This window comes from Pecten maximus, chromosome 7, assembly GCF_902652985.1.
Source record: "Pecten maximus chromosome 7, xPecMax1.1, whole genome shotgun sequence".
Classification (NCBI taxonomy): domain Eukaryota; kingdom Metazoa; phylum Mollusca; class Bivalvia; order Pectinida; family Pectinidae; genus Pecten; species Pecten maximus.
Genome location: NC_047021.1, coordinates 4,609,773 through 4,630,800, shown reverse-complemented (window position 1 = coordinate 4,630,800; position 21,028 = coordinate 4,609,773). Strand labels below are relative to the sequence as shown.

At 37.5% G+C, this 21,028-nt stretch overlaps 1 protein-coding gene across 1 annotated transcript in view; it reads right to left on the bottom strand.

Moving 5' to 3' along the window:
- LOC117331398 (protein MON2 homolog) overlaps positions 1-21,028 on the bottom strand; it is a 620,780-nt gene that overhangs the window by 593,026 nt on the left and 6,726 nt on the right. The window contains exons 8-18 of the mRNA XM_033890102.1: positions 20,495-20,689; positions 16,365-16,489; positions 15,719-15,846; positions 14,423-14,570; positions 13,160-13,335; positions 11,743-11,827; positions 10,829-11,013; positions 9,920-10,053; positions 9,437-9,541; positions 7,836-7,993; positions 5,530-5,617 (exon numbers count right to left, since the gene is read on the bottom strand). Coding sequence (XP_033745993.1) covers positions 5,530-5,617; positions 7,836-7,993; positions 9,437-9,541; positions 9,920-10,053; positions 10,829-11,013; positions 11,743-11,827; positions 13,160-13,335; positions 14,423-14,570; positions 15,719-15,846; positions 16,365-16,489; positions 20,495-20,689 — 1,527 coding nt within the window. The remainder of the gene's footprint in view (positions 1-5,529; positions 5,618-7,835; positions 7,994-9,436; positions 9,542-9,919; positions 10,054-10,828; positions 11,014-11,742; positions 11,828-13,159; positions 13,336-14,422; positions 14,571-15,718; positions 15,847-16,364; positions 16,490-20,494; positions 20,690-21,028) is intronic.

Here is a 21,028-nt window from a genome sequence, read left to right as displayed (position 1 = left end):
GTAAAGTGTGCTTGTACCCTGTAACATGAGCTTGTGTAAAGTGTGCTTGTACCCTGTAACATGGACTTGTGTAAAGTGTGTTTGTACCCTGTAACATGAGCTTGTGTAAAGTGTGCTTGTACCCTATAACATGGACTTGTGTAAAGTGTGCTTGTACCCTGTAACATGAGCTTGTGTAAAGTGTGCTTGTACCATATAACATGAGCTTGTGTAAAGTGTGCTTGTACCCTGTAACATGAGCTTGTGTAAAGTGTTCTTGTACCCTGTAACATGAGCTTGTGTAAAGTGTTCTTGTACCCTGTAACATGAGCTTGTGTAAAGTGTGCTTGTACCCTATAACATGGACTTGTGTAAAGTGTGCTTGTACCCTGTAACATGAGCTTGTGTAAAGTGTGCTTGTACCCTATAACATGGACTTGTGTAAAGTGTTCTTGTACCCTGTAACATGAGCTTGTGTAAAGTGTGCTTGTACCCTGTAACATGAGCTTGTGTAAAGTGTGCTTGTACCCTATAACATGGACTTGTGTAAAGTGTGCTTGTACCCTATAACATGAGCTTGTGTAAATTTTAAGTGTTCTTGTACCCTGTAACATGAGCTTGTGTAAAGTGTTCTTGTACCCTGTAACATGAGCTTGTGTAAAGTGTTCTTGTACCCTGTAACATGAGCTTGTGTAAAGTGTTCTTGTACCCTATAACATGAGCTTGTGTAAAGTGTGCTTGTACCCTGTAACATGAGCTTGTGTAAAGTGTGCTTGTACCCTATAACATGAGCTTGTGTAAAGTGTTCTTGTACCCTATAACATGAGCTTGTGTAAAGTGTTCTTGTACCCTGTAACATGGACTTGTGTAAAGTGTGCTTGTACCCTGTAACATGGACTTGTGTAAAGTGTTCTTGTACCCTGTAACATGAGCTTGTGTAAAGTGTGCTTGTACCCTGTAACATGGACTTGTGTAAAGTGTGCTTGTACCCTGTAACATGGACTTGTGTAAAGTGTGCTTGTACCCTGTAACATGGACTTGTGTAAAGTGTGCTTGTACCCTGTAACATGAGCTTGTGTAAAGTGTGCTTGTACCCTTTAACATGAGCTTGTGTAAAGTGTGCTTGTACCCTGTAACATGAGCTTGTGTAAAGTGTTCTTGTACCCTACAACATGAGCTTGTGTAAAGTGTGCTTGTACCCTGTAACATGAGCTTGTGTAAAGTGTTCTTGTACCCTACAACATGAGCTTGTGTAAAGTGTGCTTGTACCCTGTAACATGAGCTTGTGTAAAGTGTTCTTGTACCCTGTAACATGAGCTTGTGTAAAGTGTGCTTGTACCCTATAACATGAGCTTGTGTAAAGTGTGCTTGTACCCTGTAACATGAGCTTGTGTAAAGTGTTCTTGTACCCTATAACATGAGCTTGTGTAAAGTGTTCTTGTACCCTGTAACATGGACTTGTGTAAAGTGTGCTTGTACCCTGTAACATGGACTTGTGTAAAGTGTGCTTGTACCCTATAACATGGACTTGTGTAAAGTGTGCTTGTACCCTGTAACATGGACTTGTGTAAAGTGTGCTTGTACCCTATAACATGAGCTTGTGTAAAGTGTTCTTGTACCCTATAACATGAGCTTGTGTAAAGTGTTCTTGTACCCTATAACATGAGCTTGTGTAAAGTGTGCTTGTACCCTGTAACATGAGCTTGTGTAAAGTGTGCTTGTACCCTATAACATGGACTTGTGTAAAGTGTTCTTGTACCCTATAACATGAGCTTGTGTAAAGTGTGCTTGTACCCTGTAACATGAGCTTGTGTAAAGTGTTCTTGTACCCTATAACATGAGCTTGTGTAAAGTGTTCTTGTACCCTATAACATGAGCTTGTGTAAAGTGTTCTTGTACCCTATAACATGAGCTTGTGTAAAGTGTGCTTGTACCCTGTAACATGAGCTTGTGTAAAGTGTGCTTGTACCCTGTAACATGGACTTGTGTAAAGTGTTCTTGTACCCTGTAACATGAGCTTGTGTAAAGTGTTCTTGTACCCTGTAACATGAGCTTGTGTAAAGTGTGCTTGTACCCTATAACATGAGCTTGTGTAAAGTGTGCTTGTACCCTGTAACATGAGCTTGTGTAAAGTGTTCTTGTACCCTATAACATGGACTTGTGTAAAGTGTTCTTGTACCCTATAACATGGACTTGTGTAAAGTGTGCTTGTACCCTGTAACATGAGCTTGTGTAAAGTGTTCTTGTACCCTGTAACATGAGCTTGTGTAAAGTGTGCTTGTACCCTGTAACATGAGCTTGTGTAAAGTGTGCTTGTACCCTGTAACATGAGCTTGTGTAAAGTGTGCTTGTACCCTGTAACATGAGCTTGTGTAAAGTGTTCTTGTACCCTGTAACATGAGCTTGTGTAAAGTGTTCTTGTACCCTATAACATGGACTTGTGTAAAGTGTTCTTGTACCCTATAACATGAGCTTGTGTAAAGTGTTCTTGTACCCTGTAACATGAGCTTGTGTAAAGTGTTCTTGTACCCTGTAACATGAGCTTGTGTAAAGTGTGCTTGTACCCTGTAACATGAGCTTGTGTAAAGTGTGTTTGTACCCTATAACATGAGCTTGTGTAAAGTGTTCTTGTACCCTATAACATGAGCTTGTGTAAAGTGTGCTTGTACCCTGTAACATGAGCTTGTGTAAAGTGTGTTTGTACCCTATAATATGAGCTTGTGTAAAGTGTTCTTGTACCCTGTAACATGAGCTTGTGTAAAGTGTGCTTGTACCCTGTAACATGAGCTTGTGTAAAGTGTTCTTGTACCCTATAACATGAGCTTGTGTAAAGTGTTCTTGTACCCTGTAACATGAGCTTGTGTAAAGTGTTCTTGTACCCTGTAACATGAGCTTGTGTAAAGAGTGCTTGTACCCTGTAACATGGACTTGTTCAGGGTTGTTTTGCATTGTGAAACATGAACTTGTTCCACATATTTTATTGACTATTATATGAAGACTATAATCCAAATGTATTAGATAAAGAAGGAACCTGAGCAATGACACAGATTTGCTATAAGTTGATGTTAGCTAGCTGATAAGGGTTGACTAATGCAGTATTACAATGTACAATAATGACAGGTGTGATACAATAATTTTACAAAAATGCTTCATTGTTCATGTGATGTGCATTAGCTGACCACATGACATACAATGTATATCTCTCAGCATACAATGTGAATTGTCTCCCTTCTCCATTATATATCTAAGACGACATAATATTGACAGTCTATTACCTATATACATAATATTGACAGTCTATTACCTATATACATTATATTGACAGTCTATTACCTATATACATTATATTGACAGTCTATTACCTATATACATAATATTGACAGTCTATTACCTATATACATAATATTGACAGTCTATTACCTATATACAATATATTGACAGTCTATTACCTATATACATAATATTGACAATTTATTACCTATATACATAATATTGACAGTCTATTACCTATATACATTATATTGACAGTCTATTACCTATATACATTATATTGACAGTCTATTACCTATATACATTATATTGACAGTCTATTACCTATATACATAATATTGACAGTCTATTACCTATATACATTATATTGACAGTCTATTACCTATATACATAATATTGACAGTCTATTACCTATATACATTATATTGACAGTCTATTACCTATATACAATATATTGACAGTCTATTACCTATATACATTATATTGACAGTCTATTACCTATATACATTATATTGACAGTCTATTACCTATATACATAATATTGACAGTCTATTACCTATATACATAATATTGACAGTCTATTACCTATATACATTATATTGACAGTCTATTACCTATATACAATATATTGACAGTCTATTACCTATATACATTATATTGACAGTCTATTACCTATATACATTATATTGACAGTCTATATACATTATATTTACATTTACAATTTTGTATGTACATTGTATATAACATTATTTAAATCTTGCATAAAAAATATTTCAATAAATTTCAAGCTATGATAAAAGTGAAATCATTTACGGGTATATTGTGTATGTAACACCATGTGGTCTGTGTTCAAGTGTAGAGGCTGTGTACAACCTGCGAGTCTGATAGTTATATTCATACCTATATATATATATATATCCTAATTAAATCAACTAAATCATTCTGGTGTGTGGCTTGCACGAGTATATATTGGAAAAGCTAACAGAATGTGTGTCTTAAAATGTTTTGCATGCATTTTAAAACATAATATTTGTAACTGTGACCAAAATTATTATTCAAATAGAAATGTTTAAAAAATTAAAATAGAAGAGATTGATAACTTGTGATCAATAGAATTGCAATAGCAGAAACTCATAATGAAAAAACCTGAAATTTAAGCAAGCTTTTTCCATTAAATGAGGGACGAGATTAGTGGTAGTGACAATAACCTTCAAGTTAAAACAGTCAAACTAAATGATAGCCTTTAGTTATAGGTGACAGTCACTGCCCTCTGTATGGGTAGTGATATTTGTATTCTCAAGGTTAAGTAGGGTGTAAAACACAAATATCAATACTTAATTTTGAAATATTAAGTAGTCTTTCACTGTAGCAGCTGAAATTTAAAATCCTATAGTTTGCTGATTTACAGATTCAGTGTTAGATTACATGCTTTTAGCAGCATGCACGCATAAAAGGGTGAATTAAACCTCACAACATTTGTTACAAGATGGAACAAAAATGTTAAGTCCTCCCGTGATACAGAGGCTGAAAATGCAAGCTTGACTGCATGACAATATCAGGTGATGGAGCTGACAATATATACACATGTGACAGCTACAATAAGCTATAAATAATGAAATCACATACTGAGTCCCAGGAGGCAAAGTACATTCCCTGTTGTAGTAGGGGAAAAAACAAAACTTGTCAACTCCACAAAACTAGCACAATTATGGACCATTATATAAATTAAAAGAAAAGAATGGAAGATTATAAAGAAAATGTTAACCAAGAGAGATAAAAAATAGTAGCACATGATTGATTTACATTATTCTCAACAACACTTCACATGAACACAAGACAATTAACACATTCTTGCAAGACTTGTTATTCAAAAGATTCTTGGAATGCATAAATTAAGGTATAATTTGAAAAATAAGACATTCACACATACATGAGTACACTAAGTATATGCAAAGTCATTCACATGCATCACATTCTACAGAAAAATGATGTGACCATGTACGAAGAAAGATAACTCTCATTCAAAGTCGTTATTGTTTTCTTGTGGTTTTTGTTAGCTAGTTAGTTTACGATGGTTACCATTAATTAAAATAGATGAGCAGATAAAAAGTATTCCTCCAGACGATTCTGTTCTAAATCTAAAGGAGTTAGACCCAAATCTAGCTTTTAACACATAAAACACACAAACAATCCATCTTGGCTAATGGAATTTCTAATTTATCTCCGAAACTTTAGTACCAGTGATGACTACTGCCACCTAGTGAGTAGAACTTGACTTACCCTGTTGGAGTAGGCAAGCTCCATGGCTTCGGCTGACAGTTTGCACAGGGCATCGATAAGGTGGTGGAGGGCTACATCATCCAGGTACCTAGGTAGAATGTATATAGACACAGTGATACCTACAGACTAACTGGTTTATAGGCGATAACCACAGTGATACCCACAGACTAACTGGTTTATAGGAGATAACCACAGTGATACCCACAGACTAACTGGTTTATAGGAGATAACCACAGTGATACCCACAGACTAACTGGTTTATAGGAGATAACCACAGTGATACCCACAGACTAACTGGTTTAAAGGAGATAACCACAGTGATACCTACAGACTAACTGGTTTATAGGAGATAACCACAGTGATATCCACAGACTAACTGGTTTATAGGAGATAACCACAGTGATACCTACAGACTAACTGGTTTATAGGAGATAACCACAGTGATACCCACAGACTAACTGGTTTATAGGAGATAACCACAGTGATACCCACAGACTAACTGGTTTATAGGAGATAACCACAGTGATACCCACAGACTAACTGGTTTATAGAAGATAACCACAGTGATACCCACAGACTAACTGGTTTATAGGAGATAACCACAGTGATACACACAGACTAACTGGTTTATAGGAGATAACCACAGTGATACCCACAGACTAACTGGTTTAAAGGAGATAACCACAGTGATACCTACAGACTAACTGGTTTATAGGAGATAGCCACAGTGATACCCACAGACTAACTGGTTTATAGGAGATAACCACAGTGATACCCACAGACTAACTGGTTTATAGGAGATAACCACAGTGATACCCACAGACTAACTGGTTTATAGGAGATAACCACAGTGATACCTACAGACTAACTGGTTTATAGGAGATAACCACAGTGATACCCACAGACTAACTGGTTTATAGGAGATAACCACAGTGATACCCACAGACTAACTGGTTTATAGGAGATAACCACAGTGATACCCACAGACTAACTGGTTTATAGGAGATAACCACAGTGATACCCACAGACTAACTGGTTTATAGGAGATAACCACAGTGATACCCACAGATTGACTGGTTTATAGGAGATAACCACAGTGATACCTACAGACTGACTGGTTTATAGGAGATAACCACAGTGATACCCACAGACTAACTGGTTTATAGGAGATAACCACAGTGATACCCACAGACTAACTGGTTTATAGGAGATAACCACAGTGATACCCACAGACTAACTGGTTTATAGGAGATAACCACAGTGATACCCACAGACTAACTGGTTTATAGGAGATAGCCACAGTGATACCTACAGACTAACTGGTTTATAGGAGATAACCACAGTGATACCCACAGACTAACTGGTTTATAGGAGATAACCACAGTGATACCCACAGACTAACTGGTTTATAGGAGACTGATACCCACAGACTAACTGGTTTATAGGAGATAACCACAGTGATACCCACAGACTAACTGGTTTATAGGAGATAACCACAGTGATACCCACAGACTAACTGGTTTATAGGAGATAATCACAGTGATACCCACAGACTAACTGGTTTATAGGAGATAACCACAGTGATACCCACAGACTAACTGGTTTATAGGAGATAACCACAGTGATACCCACAGACTAACTGGTTTATAGGAGATAACCACAGTGATACCCACAGACTAACTGGTTTATAGGAGATAACCACAGTGATACCCACAGACTAACTGGTTTATAGGAGATAACCACAGTGATACCCACAGACTAACTGGTTTATAGGAGATAACCACAGTGATACCTACAGACTAACTGGTTTATAGGAGATAACCACAGTGATACCCACAGACTAACTGGTTTATAGGAGATAACCACAGTGATACCTACAGACTAACTGGTTTATAGGAGATAACCACAGTGATACCCACAGACTAACTGGTTTATAGGAGATAATCACAGTGATACCCACAGACTAACTGGTTTATAGGAGATAACCACAGTGATACCCACAGACTAACTGGTTTATAGGAGATAACCACAGTGATACCCACAGACTAACTGGTTTATAGGAGATAACCACAGTGATACCTACAGACTAACTGGTTTATAGGAGATAACCACAGTGATACCCACAGACTAACTGGTTTTTTTTGGGGTGATAGAAAGGTACATTTTACAAAATAAAAACTTTGTTGTTGTCAAATGACAAATAGGATATAGTCTGGGTTGAGAAGCAGTACATTTTACGATAAATAAAGAATGTATAGTAATTGATTGTTTGATACAAAGTAAGAAAAATGGTTGACCCAACTTACTGGGAACTTTCAAACAGACGTGACAACATGGCAGAGAGTACTGGTAGGTCAGCCATGACAGCGGTTGTTATGACAGCGTTAGATCCCTCGGATATCTGCTGAGTGACCTTAAGACTCCCTCCAGAGGATGGCTTCAGGCCTAGTATCCACACTAGGTGCTGCAATAATATAGATCATACACCTTAATCTCTTGAAACTTGTTACAATTTCTATATCATTACCATTAATGGTGAAACGTATATCTTGAGACATCGTCCCTCTACCGAAAACATTTACCTTAGTTTTGTCAATATTTACTTTAAGGTGCCATACTTTGGAATAAGTGTGAAATGCATTAAGTTGTGCTTGTAAATCTTGAACAGAATCCACTTATAGAATAGTATCATCGGCATATAGCATTACATACAAATGTACAACTTGAGGTAAACTTGTAGCTCGGTCTTCAGGTTTTCTGCCAAATTAGATAGATCTCTACAATCATGTAATATCAAAAAATGTTTCAAATAATTTACCGAGATGACTGTGTGATTAATCTATAGTTCTTAGTGTCATGTATATCCCTTTTGTTTTTAAAATGGGGTATAATATTACAATCCAGCAATGCATCTGGCATATTTCTGGTATCAAACATTTTGACATATAAAAGGACCATAATGTCAAGAGTCAATTAAATGCATTTGTTTCGAAGGTATTAACCCACAGCCTATTACCTTATAATCTGTCACCCACAGCCTATTACCTTATAATCTGTCACCCACAGCCTATTACCTTATAATCTGTCACCCACAGCCTATTACCTTATAATCTGTCACCCACAGCCTATTACCTTATAATCTGTCACCCACAGCCTATTACTTTTTAATCTGTTAACACATTTGGATATTTCAGATGAAGATATGGATACATTCAAATAAACATTTGTTAGGTTCGACAACTCTTGCACTTCTTCAATAGATGATATATAGCTGTCACTTTCCTCAACATCATTATTAAAATATGTACTAAAATAGTTGTTGCTTTACAGGTTTTATATACCTTTATTAAATATTTTCCAATACTTTTTTGTGTACCTATACCTTAGATTATTAGAGTTTTTTGTGTATTCAGGCCTGACCTCAGTATTTTACGATACCAACGCTCATTGTAAAAGTCTTCTTTAAGGATTACATCACCATACCTCTCATATAATCTTTTGGCTTTTCTATTATTCTGTCCAGCAGATATACATTCTTTAGTGAACCGAATGTCACACAATTTATTAATTTTCATTGATTAGATCTAAATTTTCAGTTTCTTTATCACACACACTATATACAATGTTCTCTATAAATAGATAATTTAGCTGTCGTAAACAATGTCACTATCACAAGGTACAAATGACTTACCTGTAATGTCACTATCACAAGGTACCAATGACTTACCTGTAATGTCGTTATCACAAGGTACCAATGACTTACCTGTAATGTCGTTATCACAAGGTACCAATGACTTACCTGTAATGTCGTTATCACAAGGTACCAATGACTTACCTGTAATGTCATTATCACAAGGTATCAATGACTTACCTGTAATGTCGTTATCACAAGGTACCAATGACTTACCTGTAATGTCGTTAACACCAGGTGCCATGCTGTCCCAAGAATGCCCCCATGACAGTGAGCCACTGATAGTAATGCCCGCATACATTGAATGTTCTTTGCTGTTAACTGATAACACACACACACAAAATAACTAGTTTATCATCAAAACATAATATTAGTACTCTTAAAAACATGTCATAGATATATATACTTGGGCTTTTCATGAATTCTTTAACTAATTAAATATTCATAGCACATAAAATGAATAACGCCTAACAACCTCATTTAACATTTTTAGCAATTTGTCTGATGGATATAAAACTCATGTATCAATATTTGACATGTGAATGCAGTAGACTAAGTGTGGGGGAGTCTATGACTGGTTTAAGTGTAAAACTCTAAGTGGAACTTTGGATTCAAACTTTAAACCTTCGATGATTATGAGTCAATGAATGAATTAGAAAGTGAAGAAAGTATAGCCAGGACAGATAACCTAGTACTTACCATGACTGGACCTGTGTGTGCCCCCGCAGGGAGGGAGGCAGTAGGGAGGGGTGTACCCACAGCAACCACTTGACTCCTCTCTACAGCCTCTAGCCCTAGGGCAGGGAGATCCTGACTGGACGTTCTGTAGTGACCTTAGAGTAAACAATCATACACTTATTGACCATGCATGTGAGTGACATGTGTTTCTAATATGTTCTTTAAAGGCAATGAAATATGAAAGATTGCGGGTAAATATGATTTCCTTGAAGTCCTGTATTTTAAGTGACTTGTTGATATAAACAGGTATTTAATTACCACACTGAGAGGCCTGAATGGTGACTAAATGATATAAACAGGTATTTACCACACTGAGAGGCCTGTATGGTGACTAAGTGATATAAACAGGTATTTACCACACTGAGAGGCCTGTATGGTGACTAGGTGATATAAACAGGTATTTATCACAATGAGAGGCCTGTATGGTGACTAAGTGATATAAACAGGTATTTACCACACTGAGAGGCCTGTATGGTGACTAAGTGATATAAACAGGTATTTACCTTACTGATATTTATGGTATTGAGGGGTTTGTATAGTGACTAGATGATATTAAGATGTATTTACACCATTGAGGGGCCTGTGTAGTGACTAGATGATATTAAGATGTATTTACACCATTGAGGGGCCTGTGTAGTGACTAGATGATATTAAGATGTATTTACACCATTGAGGGGCCTGTGTAGTGACTAGATGATATTAAGATGTATTTACACCATTGAGGGGCCTGTGTAGTGACTAGATGATATTAAGATGTATTTACACCATTGAGGGGCCTGTGTAGTGACTAGGTGGTATTAAGATTTATTACCCTACTGACAGTTTATCCAAGAAAAACTCTGGTAGATGATAATTTAATATTATAAATACCTCGCTGAGCAGCTTGGGCATTAGATTGGCTGTTGAGGATGGTCAATGTATAGTGTGGAGGTAAGGATGCTTTACACAAAGCAGTGATGAAGGCATCCCTAGGTACGTTCATCTGTAGAACACCACACAAGTTGGCAAATGTTTGTAGTGATTTCAGGATTGCCTGGGTAGCACTCTCGTCAGTACTGTAACAAAATCAAAGGGTATAGTCATGTGGTTGTAGACAGATGATTGAATGTTGGTTCTTATAGACAAGTGATATATATATATATATACAGACAGGTGATAGTTATAGATAAGTGGTAGATATAGACAGGTGGTAGATATAGACAGGTGGTAGATATAGACAGTTGGTAGATATAGACAGGTGGTAGTTATAGACAGGTGGTAGTTATAGACAGGTGGTAGTTATAGACAGATGGTAGATATAGACAGGTGGTAGATATAGACAGATGGTAGATATAGACAGGTGGTAGATATAGACAGGTGGTAGATATAGACAGATGGTAGATATAGACAGATGGTAGATATACACAGGTGGTAGATATACACAGGTGATAGTTATAGACAGGTGGTAGATATAGACAGGTGGTAGGTATAGACAGGTGGAAGATATAGACAGATGGTAGTTATAGACAGGCGATAGTTAGAGACAGGTGGTAGTTATAGACAGGTGGTAGTTATAGACAGGTGATAGTTATAGACAGGTGGTAGATATAGACAGGTGGTAGTTAGAGACAGGTGGTAGTTATAGACAGGCGGTAGTTATAGACAGGTGATAGTTGTATACAGGTGGTAGTTATAGACAGGTGGTAGTTATAGACAGGTGGTAGTTATAGACAGGTGGTAATTATAGACAGGTGGTAGTTATCGACAGTTAGTAGATTATCTGAGTGACCAGAAATACAACATACCTAGCATCCAGGAGGAGAGACATTGCTGCCAGCATACCACACCATGACGAGTTGATCAGCTCCTCATGTAAGCCTCGTTCTTCATCTACAGTAAAATCAACAGATTATACCACTACAGTAAAATCAACAGATTATACCTCTACAGTAAAATCAACAGATTATACCTCTACAGTAAAATCAACAGATTATACCACTACAGTAAAATCAACAGATTATACCACTACAGTAAAATCAACAGATTATACCACTACAGTAAAATCAACAGATTATACCTCTACAGTAAAATCATGGCCATGGTGGAATATATTATCATGGCCGTGGTGGAATATATTATCATGGCCGTGGTGGAATATATTATCATGGCTGTGGTGGAATATATTATCATGGCCATGGTGGAGTATATTATCATGGCCGTGGTGGAATATATTATCATGGCCATAGTGGAATATATTATCATGGCCGTGGTGGAATATATTATCATGGCCATAGTGGAATATATTATCATGTCCGTGGTGGAATATATTATCATGGCCATGGTGGAGTATATTATTATGGCTGTGGTGGAATATATTATCGTGGCCATGGTGGAGTATATTATTATGGCTGTGGTGGAATATATTATCATGGCCATGGTGGAATATATTATCATGGCCATAGTGGAATATATTATCATGTCCGTGGTGGAATATATTATCATGGCCATGGTGGAGTATATTATTATGGCTGTGGTGGAATATATTATCATGGCCGTGGTGGAATATATTATCATGGCCGTGGTGGAATATATTATCATGGCCGTGGTGGAGTATTTTATCATGGCCGTGGTGGAATATATTATCATGGCCGTGGTGGAATATATTATCATGGCCGTGGTGGAATATATTATCATGGCCGTGGTGGAATATATTATCATGGCCGTGGTGGAATATATTATCATGGCCGTGGTGGAATATATTATCATGGCCGTGGTGGAATATATTATCATGGCCGTGGTGGAATATATTATCATGGCTGTGGTGGAATATATTATCATGGCCATGGTGGAGTATATTATCATGGCCGTGGTGGAATATATTATCATGGCCGTGGTGGAATATATTTTCATGGCCATGGTGGAATATATTATTATGACCCTGGTGGAATATATTATCATGGCCGTGGTGGAATATATTATCATGGCTGTGGTGGAATATATTATCATGGCTGTGGTAGAATATATTATCATGGCTGTGGTGGAGTATATTATCATGGCCGTGGTGGAAAATATTATCATGGCCGTGGAATGATATATTATCATGGCCATGGTGGAATATATTATCATGGCTGTGGTGTAATATATTATCATGGCGGTGGTTGTGTTTATTCTCTATCATCCTGGTGGAATATATTCTCTATGACATGGTAGAATGTGCAGTACCTGATAGTACTCGTTGACCACTGGTGTTTTGCTCGTCAATCTTCTGGTCCTCCTTAACCTCTCCCTGTAACAGGTGCTGGACACTAGTGACTACCTCCACGAGACAATGGAAGGCTAGCGACAGTCCGTAACCATCCACAATGCTAGGCGGCTCCACTTTATCGAGCATCTCTAGGCTATAATATAAAGTTGATGTTAGAGGCCATCTCTAGGCTGTAATATAAAGTTGATGTTAGAGGCCATCGCTAGGCTGTAATAAAAGGTGATGTTAGAGGCCATCGCTAGGCTGTAATATAAAGTTGATTTTAGAGGCCATCTCTAGGCTGTAATATAAAGTTGATGTAAGAGGAGATCAGGCTATCTGTGATAGGCGCGACGCCTATTTACAGAAATATACCACCTTTCATTTTTAAAATTGAATTTTGTAAACTTTTGAAATGTAACTACAGGTTTCAATGGATACAAAAATGACTTTTTAATAACCTATCATTTGTCATTTATTTAAAAACATGTCACATTTGTGTTGCTAAGTTATATATCTATTTATTAGCACAATGTATTATATACACTATGTATTGGTGATCCGAAGATATAGAATTAAATTTCCTGTCGTAGTTGTACCGAAAGATATATATATAATATATGTATAATTTATATCCATGTATGTAAATACATTGCGATCCAGGTATTCATATCATCTTATAGACGACTTCCACAATGATCATGTCAGGGTATCGGGCCGACCATCACTGCGCCATTGAAACGTTCTTTTTTAAGAACGCTGATGTGGCGCAGCGGTATAAGCTGCGGGTATATCTGGCTAGGCGATTGGGTGCAGTAGATCGTGAGTTCGAGGCCCGGTCAGGGCACGAGTCAAAAAGTTGTCTTCCTTCATCATTTGTGTTGCTAAGTTATACATATTTATATATATATATGTGTGTGTGTGAACATTGATAGCCCTTCATCTCAACTGATTATCAGCCAAATATCATGATTGAAGGTTTCCCTAATTGATATATTAATTGTACTTATTCATTTTATAGTCTAACAGACCTCTGTATGACTACATACTACAAGATCCTTGTCTATATGTTTCTGTATGACAACTTACTATAAGGATTTTGTCTGTATGTTTCTGTATGACTACATACTACAAGGACCTTGTCTGTGTGTTTCTGTATGACTACATACTACAAGGACCTTGTCTGTGTGTTTCTGTATGACTACATACGAGGCCCTTGCCTGTATGAAGGTATGACTTACTAGAGGGACCTTGCTTGACCACTAACAATCACCAGGGGTATCCATGTTCCTCGATACATAAAGGCAGGCTGAGGGGTCACACCTCCACCCACAGGGAGGCCCCCTACCATGGCTGGAGGAGTACCCTGGGTGTCTGGGGCCTTTATTCCTATAGAAGAGAAAAACAGACAGAAATTCAAGTTCACATCATGATAGTATATTATTACAAACAGAAAGAGCTTTGAGTTAACAAGGGAACTCAGAGAGATCTTTGTGGCTATCATTAAATGAATTTTATCAGTCCTATGAAAAAAAATGTTTTACTCTACTTCCCCCTTCTTTCTTTCTTCCTCTTCATCATTTGATAACATGGGAAGCCTACATATGAAGCCTAAGAAAGATCTAACAAAAAAAAACTTTCCGAGATATATGATAAGGCTTTTCAAATGTCAATATCCAGTCCACAATCACATAATGGTGGGTAAGAAAATAAACGAACAAAATGACATCTCATGGTTTTTCTTCATCTAGTACTAACCAAAAATTTGTAAAATACTTATATAAATACCCGATTGACTTACCATTACAACTTCTATGAATACCTGTCTGACATACCATTACAACTTCTATAAATACCTGTCTGACTTACCATTACAGCTTCTATAAATACCTGTCTGACTGACCATTACAACTTCTATAAATACCTGTCTGACTTACCATTACAACTTCTATAAATACCTGTCTGACTTACCATTACAACTTCTATAAATACATGTCTGACTGACCATTACAACTTCTATAAATACCTGTCTGACTTACCATTACAACTTCTATAAATACATGTCTGACTGACCATTACAGCTTCTATAAATACCTGTCTGACTTAACATTACAACTTCTATAAATACCTGTCTGACTTGCCATTACAACTTCTATAAATACCTGTCTGACTTACCATTACAACTTCTATAAATACCTGTCTGACTTACCATTACAGCTTCTATAAATACCTGTCTGACTTATCATTACAACTTCTATAAATACCTGTCTGACCAAACATTACTTCTATAAATACCTGTCTGACTTACCATTACAACTAACTTCTATAAATACCTGTCTGACTTACCATTACAGCTTCTATAAAAACCTGTCTGACTTACCATTACAACTTCTATAAATACCTGTCTGACTGACCATTACAACTTCTATAAATACATGTCTTACCTACCATTACAACTTCTATAAATACCTGTCTGACCTACCATTACAACTTCTATCAATACATGTCTTACCTACCATTACAACTTCTATAAATACCTGTCTGGGCTGCTTGACTGATTGTTGGATTCATAAACTGAGACTGAATAAATGCTCCCAGGCCATTGACCATGTCACGGAATATCTTCGTAGAGTGTTGTTTCATATCATAACTCTGGCAGAAAGATCTGTAAAAAACACACAAACTTGAGTGACAATAGGTAATACTGTCACAATAGGTAATGCTGTAACAATAGGTAATGCTGTAACAATAGGTAATGCCATAACCATAGGTTATGCTGTAACAACAGGTAATGCTGTAACAACAGGTAATGATATATTACAATAGGTAATGATGTAACAACAGGTTATGCTGTAACAATAGGTAATGCTGTAACAACAGGTTATGCAGTAACAATAGGTAATGCTATAACAATAAACAATAGTGTAACAATAGGTAATGTTTTTGTTCCATGAAAACGTCAATGCGACATGTCATTCTTGTCGACTATAACCATACATGTTGTAACAAAGGTAATATAACAATGGGTAAGGTTTTACTGACTGAAGAGCCTGGACAAGGATTTATGACATCAAATGATAAGATACTATGTCTGAACAAGTCAGATGAAGCAACTTAATTATTGGAATCATTGAATTTTATCTTTATCAACTTTTCTATCTAACTAGTGGGACAAGTCCTTACTTGACTAAGTCTGGCTGCATGCTGAGTTTGTGAAGGACCTCAAGAGACAGACATCGCTGCCACATCGGTTTTTCAGGCTCCAAAAACTTGACAAGAAGCGACAGGAAAATCTCACACTCTGTCATCTAGAACACAAAATAACACAAGTATAAATCTCACACTCTGTCATCTAGAACACAAAATAATACAGGTATAAATCTCTCACTCTTAATACAGGTATGACATCAAATTATTACACGAAACATTTCTATAAATTATAAATACTGCCAAAAAAGTCAATCTAGGACAGCATAAATATGTATCCTACAGGAGGACGCCAGTAATACATGTATCCTACAGGAGGACGCCAGTAAAATAGCTATCCTACAGGAGGACGCCATGCAGTAAAACATGTATCCTACAGGAGGACGCCAGTAAAATATGTATCCTACAGGAGGACACCAGTAAAATATGTATCTCACAGGAGGACGCCAGTAAAATATGTATTCTACAGGAGGACGCCAATAAAATATGTATCCTACAGGAGGTCGCCAATAAAATATGTATCCTACTGGACGCCAGTAATACATGTATCCTACAGGAGGACACCAGTAAAATATGTATCCTACAGGACGCCAGTAATACATGTATCCTACAGGAGGACGCCAGTAAAATATGTATCCTACAGGAGGATGCCAATAAAATATGTATCCTACAGGAGGACGCCAGTAAAATATGTATCCTACAGGAGGACGCCAGTAATATATGTATTCTACAGGAGGACGCCAGTAAAATATGTATCCTACAGGAGGACGCCAGTAAAATATGTATCCTACAGGAGGACACCAGTAAAATATGTATCCTACAGGACGCCAGTTATACATGTATCCTACGGGAGGACTCCAGTAAAATATGTATCCTACAGGAGGACGCCAGTAAAATATGTTTCCTACAGGAGGATGCCAGTTAAATATGTATCCTACATGAGGACGCCAGTAAAATATGTATCCTACAGGAGGACACCAGTAAAATATGTATCCTACAGGAGGACGCCAGTACAATATGTATCCTACAGGGAGGACGCCAGTAAAATATGTATCCTACAGGAGGACGCCAGTAAAATATGTATCCTACAGGAGGACGCCAGTAAAATATGTATCCTACAGGAGGTCGCCAGTAAAATATGTATCCTACAGGAGGACGCCAGTAAAATATGTATCTCACAGGAGGACGCCAGTAAAATATGTATCCTACAGGAGGATGCCAATAAAATATGTATCCTACAGGAGGACGCCAGTAAAATATGTATCTCACAGGAGGACGCCAGTAAAATATGTATCCTACAGGAGGACGCCAGTAAAATATGTATCCTACAGGAGGACGCCAGTAAAATATGTATCCTACAGGAGGACGCCAATAAAATATGTATTCTACATGAGGACGCCAGTAAAATCTGTATTCTACACGAGGACACCAGTAAAATATGTATTCTACACGAGGACGCCAGTAAAATATGTATTCTACATGAGGACACCAGTAAAATATGTATTCTACAGGAGGACGCCAGTAAAATATGTATCCTACAGGAGGACGCCAGTAAAATATGTATCCTACAGGAGGACACCAGTAAAATATGTATCCTACACGAGGATGCCAGTAAAATATGTATCCTACAGGAGGACGCCAGTAAAATATGTATTCTACAGGAGGACGCCAGTAAAATATGTATCCTACAGGAGGACACCAGTAAAATATGTATCCTACAGGAGGACGCCAGCAAAATATGTATTCTACAGGACGCCAGTAAAATATGTATCCTACAGGAGGACGCCAGTAAAATATGTATTCTACACGAGGACACCAGTAAAATATGTATCCTACAGGAGGACGCCAGTAAAATATGTATTCTACACGAGGACACCAGTAAAATATGTATCCTACAGGAGGACGCCAGTAAATATGTATTCTACACGAGGACACCAGTAAAATATGTATCTTACAGGAGGACGCCAGTAAAATATGTATCCTACAGGAGGACGCCAGTAAAATATGTATTCTACACGAGGACGCCAGTAAAATATGTATCTTACAGGAGGACGCCAGTAAAATATGTATCTTACAGGAGGACGCCAGTAAAATATGTATCTTACAGGAGGACGCCAGTAAAATATGTATCCTACAGGACACCAGTAAAATATGTATCCTACAGGAGGAAGCCAGTAAAATATGTATCTTACAGGAGGACGCCAGTAAAATATGTATTCTACACGAGGACACCAGTAAAATAGCTATCCTACAGGAGGACGCCATGCAGTAAAACATGTATCCTACAGGAGGACGCCAGTAAAATATGTATCCTACAGGAGGACGCCAATAAAATATGTATCTAACAGGAGGACACCAGTAAAATATGTATCCTACAGGAGGACGCCAGTAAAATATGTATCCTACAGGACACCAGTAAAATATGTATTCTACAGGAGGACGCCAGTAAAATATGTATCTAACAGGAGGAAGCCAGTAAAATATGTATCCTACAGGAGGACGCCAGTAAAATATGTATCCTACTGGACGCCAGTAAAATATGTATCCTACAGGAGGACGCCAGTAAAATATGTATCCTACAGGAGGACGCCAGTAAAATATGTATCCTACAGGAGGATGCCAATAAAATATGTATCCTACAGGAGGACGCCAGTAAAATATGTATCCTACTGGACGCCAGTAAAATATGTATCCTACAGGAGGACGCCAGTAAAATATGTATTCTACATGAGGACGCCAGTAAAATATGTATCTAACAGGAGGAAGCCAGTAAAATATGTATCCTACAGGAGGACGCCAGTAAAATATGTATCCTACAGGAGGACGCCAGTAAAATATGTATCCTACTGGACGCCAGTAAAATATGTATCCTACAGGAGGACGCCAATAAAATATGTATCCTACAGGAGGACGCTAGTAAAATATGTTTCCTACAGGAGGACGCCAATAAAATATGTATCCTACAGGATGCCAATAAAATATGTATCCTACAGGATGCCAGTAATACATGTATCCTACAGGAGGACACCAGTAAAATATGTATCCTACAGGAGGATGCCAATAAAATATGTATCCTACAGGAGGACGCCAGTAAAATATGTATCTAACAGGAGGACGCCAGTAAAATATGTATCTAACAGGAGGACGCCAGTAAAATATGTATCCTACTGGACGCCAGTAATACATGTATCCTACAGGAGGACACCAGTAAAATATGTATCCTACAGGAGGACACCAGTAAAATATGTATCCTACAGGAGGACACCAGTAAAATATGTATCCTACAGGAGGACGCCAGTAAAATATGTATCCTACTGAAGGATGCCAATAAAATATGTATCTTACAGGAGGACGCCATGCAGTAAAATATGTATCCTACAGGAGGACGCCAGTAAAATATGTATCCTACAGGACGCCAGTAATACATGTATCCTACAGGAGGACACCAGTAAAATATGTATCCTACAGGAGGACACCAGTAAAATATGTATTCTACAGGACGCCAGTAATACATGTATCCTACAGGAGGACGCCAGTAAAATATGTATTCTACAGGAGGACGCCAGTAAAATATGTATTCTACATGAGGACGACAATAAAATATGTATCTAACAGGAGGACGCCAGTAAAATATGTATCCTACTGGACGCCAGTTATACATGTATCCTACGGGAGGACTCCAGCAATACATGTATCCTATAGGAGGACTCCAGTTATACATGTATCCTACCGGTGGATGCCAGTAAAATATGTATCCTACAGGAGGACACCAGTAATACATGTATCCTACAGGAGGACGCCAGTAAAATATGTATCCTACAGGAGGACACCAGTAAAATAGCTATCCTACAGGAGGACGCCAGTAAAATATGTATCCTACAGGACTCCAGTAAAATATGTATCCTACAGGACGCCAGTTATACATGTATCCTACGGGAGGACTCCAGTTATACATGTATCCTACCGGTGGATGCCAGTAAAATATGTATCCTACAGGTGGATGCCAGAAATACAAAAGTACAAAATCAATCACAATATTTATTCGAAAAAAGTAAAATGTCTACCGTAGTGTTCAGAGATAACTTGTAAAAATATAATTGACTGACCAATAATTTGTAGAAATGTTTTATCAGGGCTGACACAATCCTCAGTAGCCTCATCACAATAGGGAAGTATGGTTTCTCTGCAGGGACTGGGGAAGGAGGGGCAGGTAACCCTTGTCTGTACTTAAGACTCGGAGAGAATAGTTTAATGACGAGGGGACACACTCGCTCCTTCAACAAGAAACTAAACTCTTGATGCTGGAATAGAAAAAAAAACATTTTTATTACAGAAATGAACATCATCAATCACTCCCTTTACAGAACAATCTACTGAAAACTCCCTAATATGTGTAAACAAAGGCTATGAGATCACTTTATCAGACCCATACAACACACAATTCATATGTACATAGCAGAAATTTCAATGTCCTGAGTACTGTGGTGCGATTATATATATATCACTGATAAGAAGTTCTAAGTAATGTTTGTTTTTTTTCAATAATGTATCGATGATTTTTTCCCACACAATTAAAAAGCAGTAATGACAATCTCTTTTAAAATTAGTTTAAGCTGAAGGTTTCCATACAGTGGGTTCTG